Source organism: Rhipicephalus sanguineus, chromosome 7 (genome assembly GCF_013339695.2).
Source record: "Rhipicephalus sanguineus isolate Rsan-2018 chromosome 7, BIME_Rsan_1.4, whole genome shotgun sequence".
Taxonomy (NCBI): Eukaryota; Metazoa; Arthropoda; class Arachnida; order Ixodida; family Ixodidae; genus Rhipicephalus; species Rhipicephalus sanguineus.
Genome location: NC_051182.1, coordinates 159,451,931 through 159,460,349, shown reverse-complemented (window position 1 = coordinate 159,460,349; position 8,419 = coordinate 159,451,931). Strand labels below are relative to the sequence as shown.

The 8,419-nt window shown below is 44.1% G+C and overlaps 1 protein-coding gene across 1 annotated transcript; it reads left to right on the top strand.

Moving 5' to 3' along the window:
- The first annotated feature begins 4,274 nt into the window (after positions 1–4,274).
- Positions 4,275–8,419, top strand: LOC119400398 (uncharacterized). The gene is made up of 2 exons (XM_037667420.2): positions 4,275–4,594; positions 5,879–8,419. Exons 1-2 carry the CDS (start codon positions 4,576–4,578, stop codon positions 7,516–7,518), a joined length of 1,659 nt encoding a protein of 552 aa, XP_037523348.1. The 5' UTR covers positions 4,275–4,575; the 3' UTR covers positions 7,519–8,419.

Genomic DNA, 8,419 nt, shown 5'->3' with positions numbered 1-8,419 from the left:
GAGCTTGAGACCCCTGGTGTATACGCAGATGACGTAAAACTGCAATGAATTTTCATATTCTACTGATCCGCTGGCGTAAAGGATTCTTTGTTGATATACTCACTAACGTGCAATTTTTTAGCTATTTTTCTTCAACGAGAGAACGTGTGTAACGTAGAAACGTCTCAGAAGTCTTTGTATAGTTGCACAAAGCGTCGTAGGACACCACCGCTATTCGCGCTATTGCTGCTTATAGCTCCCATTACGTGGCGATTAGTAATATAAAAAGCCCCGCCACGGTGGTCTAGTGGTTATGGCGCTCGAATGCTGACCCGAAGGTGGCGGGATCGAATCCCGGCCGCGGCGGCTGCATTTTCGATGGAGGCGAAAATGTTTGAGGACCGTGTACTTAGATTTAGGTGCACGTTAAAGAACTCCAGGTGGTCGAAATTTCCGGAGCCCTCCACTACGGCGTCCCTCATAATCATATCGTGGTTTTGGGAAGTTATCCCCCAGATATAATTATTTAATAAAAAAATATTTAGGAAGGCCTAAAACAGGAAAACAAATATAAGTAAAAGAGAGCGGTGGTTCTGTATCAAACATTCACATTGAATGAGTGCAGGAACACAATACAGACGGCGCCCTTAATAGCTATGAGCATGAAGTATCGTCCACTTACCTGTTGAGACAATAGAAAATTCAGTGCCTATGGAAAATTGCCTGAAACGGCTCGTTGGGACGCTCACGAGTAAAACGGAGCACTAGGTATAACAGCGTTTCTTGAATACCCTTCCTAACATTTTTAAGATGGCTGCCAATACTTTCCATTGTTATAATGCAAACTCAATTTCGCTAGTTTCCTAAGCGGTAAGGAGAATGTTTTGTAACTGTATAGTGAAGGCACGCCCACATAACTATACACGGTGTTTCAAGAAATGTGTCCAACCTTCTCAAAAAATCAGGAAAATGCGATACTTGCTCGGGGCTTTCAGAATTGCTTTTTCTGTAGCGACAGGAATCTTAGGGTAGTTAAGGACATCATTTAGGACAGTAATTAGGAAGGTTCCAATAATTAACTTTTTAATTAGTGGAGTTAGGTGATTGTGTCAAATGGGAGAATTGAAGTTCTTCATGCGAGGAACCCATCCGAGCTTTGAGATTTCGAAAAAGCGTCCTCTAGTCATTGTTGTGGCGTAATGAAATTCAACGAAATGCAACGGCTTTCAACAGCGAAAGCCATCGAATTCGACTGAATTTCATTACTTCGTAATTATTACTAGAGGCCGCTTTTTCGAAATCTCAATGTTGGGATGGGTTTCTCGCACGAAGAACTTCAATTCCCCAATTTGACACAGTCACCTAACTCCACCAGTTAAAAAGTTAATAACCTTAACTTTCTTAATTACTGTCTCAAGTCATGTCTCTAACCATCTTAAGATGCTTAGCGCTACAGAAAAAGTCATTCACTCATTTTGGACGTCTCAGAAGAATATGGCAGTTGCGTTCTTCCATGTTTCTGTTTAGGTTTCGCCATTGAATTTGGTTGAATTTCATTACTTCGTAATTGTTACTAGATGCCACCTTTTCGAAATCTCAAAGTTGGGTTGGGCTTCTGGCATGAAGTCCTTCAACTCGCCCATTTGACAAAACCACCTAACCCCACTAATTAAAAAGTTAATTAATTTAACTTTTTTAATTACAGTCCCAAATAATTCCTGTAACCATCCTAAAATCCCTGCCACTACAGAAAAACCAATTCTGAAAGCACCAATCAAATATCGCATTTTCCTGATTTTTTGAGAAGGTTGGACACATTTCTTGAAACACCCTGTATATTTGTTTTCAAAATCGTTTCGGCAACGTGTAAATGTGTAAGCAGTAGTGCAAATAAAGCCGACAGTTAGAAGAATAAAGCAGAGATGTTATTTTGGTAGCGCGTTACAAAAAACATACTTCAGTGACCAGACCGAAAAACACTGCAGAGACCTAGGTAATGCATGGGATGCAAAATGACAGCTAAGAAAGCACTTGTGCTAATAATCAAATTAGGATTTCACAAATTATTTGAGTAAATGTAACAGGAATTGAAAAATACGGTACGCCAAGATATTTTCTGTTAGGTAAACGCTTGCTCTATTAGATCTAGCATCAGTACCAGTGGTGCTAAAGTTGTTAGAATCTTATTTGCATATAAGTTAATTCATTGCATTCAGTCAAACTTACATCCACGAGATTCTTCATATCGCTGATATGTAAAATCCACAAAACGCAAAGCAAACCCATTCTCTCACGCATCACATTTCGTTACGAATCAAGACGCAAGGGAATCTTCAATAACGACACTGTAGCAACATCAGAATTTGCGCGATAGACGCCACACGCTGGGGAGTACGCGGCGCATGACAGTGACTAAGAGCAAGTGTCGCGGCATCGGCGCAACCAAAACGAAAAAAAAAAATCGAGAAAACAAAAGGTACGTGGGCTCGGCGTACACGTCCGCGCGTTTGTCTTCCTCATACTTTGCCCTCACTGGATGACTGTCGTAAAAATAAAATTGCGTCACTGCCCTAAGACTTATTCAGATGGCTTAGTGGCACCAGTACCGGCTTGAGAAGTGGAGCTTGGCCAGCGATTACTGTTTCGCACAGTTGTGTTACGATAGAAGTATCTTGTATCTTAAGATACATGATACATTATTGAATGTATCGGAAATACAGATACAGATACCCGTTTTTCGAGACGTATCGCGATACAGATACAAGATACCCATAGAGTATCTAAGATAGTATCTAAGATACATGTATCTTCGATACTGCCCAGCACTGCTACTGATCTAGCCCTATGCAAGCAGCAGATAACGGGAGCGACGCTGTTTGTCAGCACACTTAGTTAGGCTAGTTATTTCTGCATGTCGACGATGCGGATGCGCTTTGAAGACGCCTACAGAGAAGAGACGGGACACACACAGCGCAACTTTGAGCGTGTTTAGCAGAAAAGGGAAGCGCCACATAGTTGCCTTAGCAACGACAGGAGAAAGAGTTTCTTTGGATGAGGAGAACAAATCGCGCTCACATTTACAATCATCGTCCTCTTGTAATAACTAGCCAGCCAGGTTACTGATCAGAGCGCATAATCTTGGTCATAATACTGAACAGTCTCGGGCACATAGGGGCACTTGTCGGAGGGGAAGGGGGGGGGTGCCAGGGGGCGCTGCTTTTCTTCCCCCCGCCACCGTCAAAACTCGAGGAATAAACCCTCCTCTCCTTCCTCCGCATTTGAGAGCACTCACTCTAGACAGTACACCGCAACAAAGCCTAATTTGGCTTTCAACGCAGCTGTCACGTAAATACAATATTAATTTTCATGACAAATACGACAGTTGTATATCTATAAACAGTGCTTTGCAGTACCTTGTGAGCTCATGCGTGGAAGTTAAACCATTGTCGTTTTCAGTGAACAGAGTTAAAGTATCAGCTACTTGTTTACTCGCACACATGAGCTTACAATTGACCGATGAACTACGGTTTCTAGATCTTCCTTGCAAGCACGCTGCGTCTACTGGATGAACGCGCCGCGTGGACGTAAGGGTCTTTTGCCTTAACCAGCCTGCGTACTCAAAGATCGTGAAACGGTGCGTTTCTTTGGTGTGTCTGAAGCCTTCCTTAATGAAATGGTGGCATCACACTGCGAACGAGAGCTTCAGCCGCGCAGTTAAAGAGGTAGCAGGCTAAGCGTTAATCGAGTGTGCTAGTGACGTCAGTCTCTGCGCTTTTGCTCCAAAACCTGAAAGTCAAGCGCCAGAGAAGTAACAGTGATACATGGGAGAGGAGGCCTGAAGTTGCGCCTGATCGCCACATGACGGCTCACATTAAAGATGTGGCCACTAGATACGAAATCCCAGTAGTATTTTCTGCCCCCCGGAAACTTTAAATGTCGTGCAGCCGTGTTTGTGAAGCAAATAAAAAAAATCCGCAATGCTAAAAGAACCACCTGAAGTTCGTAGAATGCAGCTTTGGTGTGGTCTACAAGATTCCACTTTCTTGTGACAAAGTGTTCGTAAGTCAGTCGAGGCGCTGTGTTAATGAGCGCCTTAACGGACGTCACCGATTCCTGCCGACAGCTACAGGCTCCCGTTTGGCTCAAAGTTGCAAGAGGTTAATTTGTCAAGCTTTGTTTAAACACACTACTATTATAAAGAAGAGTCGTGACACCACCGCCCGGGAATTATCGGAAGCTTTTTTCATACAGTAATTGGAATTGCAGCGTCTTAATGCTCTTTATTTAACCTTGCAGTGATGGAAGTGCTGCGCCAATTGCGCCAAACTGCGCCAAGACAGAAATGCTGCTACATGCTGCGCCAAATGGCTATTTTTCGCGTACATTGCGCCATGCCTGCGCCGAGGCCAACGTTTTGTGATGCTCGCCTTCACGGCCAATGGTTCCGAAACCTGAAACAGTGCCGAAATAGCCGCTAAGCCAAGCCAAGCCTATCTTCAGCCGCTGCTAGCCGTGTGCGAAGCGTTGGCCAGTGGCCAGAGAACGTTGCATCAGTCGCACGTGCTGGGCGCATTGGCCGTTCCGGCAGGCGACGAAATGGCTTTTGCGAGGAAAGGTAAGCCTGTGACATGTGTCGTTGACGCCTGTTTTGTGTTCGCTGACATTGATATAATGCTTGAGAAGGTAAAGTTCAAGTGTTTCGAGCCTCGGATTATTATTATTTGTAAAAACCTTGATGGTATTGTGCTGTTAAACCTACCGTTCATTGTCGCGTTTTTGACGCACATTTCGTGCTGCTTTTGGGCGCATTTGCTTTGGATGTCCCCTCCTGTGACATCAGTAGCCCCTAAAAGCACCGGAATTATCGAGGGGCTCGTCTTTTCTTTGTTCGACACAAGTATTTCAGTCGTGTTTTTATATCGCACATTAGCTCTGAACTGACGTGAACAAAAAAATAAAAGGCACGAGTGCCAATAGGTGCATTTATTAGCAAGTTATTCGTGGAGACCTGTATTGCGGGATCACAGCTCATTATTTTACATTGTTTGTTTGCGATTTGTAACTGTCTCCACGTAGCACGGTTCAGCGCAGTAGCGGCAGTAGTTCGTACGAAGTGACCGTGCGGCATCAGCAGCCACGTGTTATGTATTGATGTGCGCACGAAGTTATCGTCATGTAATTTGGATCTGGGCCATATCGCGCTTATGTGTACTGACTGAACTCATTATAGTATATCGAATTTAGGATTGTTTAAAATTGGTCGGTAGCATATGAAACGCGGTTGTGAAAATTAACAGCGCGCCTGTCGCCGTGGATTTTTATATAACCATAGCATTGTATAATGATATTACCGCGCCTTGCGATACCTATTTCAATTATTCTTTGTGCTATAGTGTGGCAGCGCATCACCAAGCAGGGAACACCAGAGCTTGAATTCAGTCGAATATCCGACTGGGCAATAGACCTTTAAAGTACGTCGGTTGCGGCGGAGCGGTGTGCACGGAGAAGCCAAACGAGAACGCAGCGGGGGTTTGATGTCGGTCGGAATTGCGCCTCCTAATATGAAAGCAATCGCGCGCATTTGTACCAGGTAGGATTGTGCGCGAGCGTCTGGGGGAGTGGGACGTAATCAGACGCGTGCGCTCGGACATGCCCGACTTTACGTTCGCGGAGAGGCGCCTTTGACGCGGTGATTTTTTCGTTGTTTGGAGTCTGTTTTAATTCTGTAAAACGGCATCGCGAAGGTGATTCTTACAATGCTGGTAATAGTTTTGCCTCGAAATTTCAGACACTATTTTCTCTTGCTCAATTTACCGTGCATTTGCAAAAATAGATATGCAAGTTTGTGCGAAGTTGTATTATCAGAAGTTTGTGTAATCAGGGCAACATTTTCTTTCAGGTCGTCAAAGCAAGTTTAATGTCCAAGTGCTCAACGAGATTGATTCCAACGGCGACGTCATCTCTGTTTGGTGCAGACAAGGAATAAAACAAGAGGAAGCGTTCTGCACCATCTGCAACACTGTGATAAACTGTGCACAGCATGGTGTAGCGGCTGTCAAGCGTCATGCTGCCAATAAGAGTCACGTTGAGTTGTGCACTCAACATAGAGATGCTTCTGGTGTTCTAAAGAAGCCTGCTACTAAGCAAGTTCAGCTGGAATCATGCTTTTCAACTGGGCCAGGACTTTCGGAGGCAGACCGTGCTGCTCGAGCGGATACTTATTTTGCACTTGGAGTGGCGTTGTCTGGGATCCCATATACCTATGGGGATGCAGCAACGAAGATGATGCCGTTGATGTTTCCAGACTCGAAAATAGCCAAGGAGTTCCAGTGTGGTAGAAAGAAGCTATCATACATAATTTCAGATGGCCTAGGTCCATATTTTAAGAAGGCAGTCACAGACGAACTCAACAAACCACACACATATTACACAATTCAGATCGATGAAACACCGCTTCCAGAGCAACGCTGCCAACAGCTGGATGTGATGGCCAGATATTTTTCTGATTCCCAGAAGCGTGTTGTCGTTAAGCATTTGCGCTCTTATCACTTGGGCTCTGCAACATCAGGAGTCTTGCTGGCACATGTCAAAGAAGCCCTGCAAGATTTGCCTGCAAGAAACATGCTCTGCTTTTACAGTGATGGGCCCAACGTCATGCGAAGTTTGAAAAAACGTTTGAAAGAAGATGTGAATCCAGCTTTGCTGGACATTAGTGAATGTAGTTTGCACAAGGTGCATAATGCATTTGCAAAAGGTCTCGAAGCATTTGGTGATACTGTAGAAACAACGTTGCTTGACATATATCACTTTTTCAAAAATTCAGCCGTACAAAGTGCTACGCTGAAGGCAACACAGAGATTCCTAGGCTTGCCTGAAAATGTCCTCCTGCGGCATGTGAGCTCGCGATGGCTGACGCTGAGTTCAGCTTTGGATCGATTTATCCAGCAACATGAAGCTGTCAAGGAAACAGTTCTAGGTGCCCAACAAAAAAGTCGAGCGGGTGGCAATATTTATAGGCGTCTGAAAGAAAAGCTAATGAAAAAGGATCTACTTCCCAAGGCAATCTTTCTTCGAAATGTCGCAGATGTGTTTGTTGAATTCTTGACGTTATTTCAACGACGTGAGCCACTCCTCCATATACTGTATGAAGAAATGGTGAAGCTTGTAAAGAGAATTCTGGGACGTTTCCTACTGATCGGTGCATACAGGGACTTCACAGGAGTGGAACTTCAATCCCTTAATGTAGAGTGCTCTGCGAATTGGAAACAGGTAGTTGAAATTGGTGCAGACACTGAAAATTCTATTAATTCTTTCACGCCTGAAGAGAAGAAGATGTTTAGACTAGGTGCACGTAGCTTTTACATTCAGGTTGCGAAGTATCTGCTTTCAAGGCTGCCCCCCCCTTTGGCAATCAGGTGCTTAAAGATCTCAAGAGCCTTCATCCAAGTGCTGTCAAGGAGGAGAGTGCCATTGTGGCACTCAGGAATTTGGCACAACAAGTGCCAGAAGTGGTACCACCGCAGGAAGTGTCTGCTCTGATGGACGAACTAACGCTCCTCTCCACAGAAGAGTTTTCCTCTAATCCACATGAGCGTCTCGACGATGCGTGGCAGCACGTATTCAGCCTCTTGTCAAGACTGTGGTCCCAAGTACCCCCGAACAGTGAAATTTGTTAAAGCTATGCTGTCGCTTGCACATGGTAATGCTGACGTTGAAAGGGGATTTAGTGAAAATCGCCGTCTTCTCCATGAGCGAAGTAACCTTTCAATTGCCAGTGTAAATGGATTGCGTGCTACTAAATCATTTTGTAGCCGGTATGGCCAAGATGCCTCAGCTGTTCCTCTAAAGCCTGATATGATCAAATCGGTAAAGGGCTCATTTAAAAAGTACCAGGAACGTGTGTCTGCAGAATGTGAACCCTCGGCCAAGAAAGCCAAGCTTCACCAAGACTCCGTAGGAACCAAAGTGGATGAGCAGCGAAGTATACAGATGGATATCGATTCTGCTAAGAAGATGCTAGCCAATGCAGAACTGCTTATTGCAAAAGGGATGAAGGCTAAGAAGTTTGATGATATTGAAAGTGGACAAGCGTTGCTCAAGGAGGGTCAGGCAAAACTTGCTAGCAGTCTTAGCAAGCTTGAAGATTCAAAGAAAAAGAAAAGCTGCGCGCCTATAGGACTAGTCTCAGTTATGAGGTTTGCATGTGGATTTCACTGTGATGTTTACTTTTTTAGAGCTGAAGTACTCCGTTTAAAGGCTCATGTGAGAGTTTTTCTGTGATAGTATTGCATTGTAATTACTGTAAAATGATACCTGATAGTGCAAAAATGGCAGGCATTCTGCAAATGTTGTGTGTTCCGTAAATGTGTTCATATTTTTGTTGGTAAATTTGTTAAGTGCAGTATATGATCAATAATAAATGCAATTATTTTTAAAATAA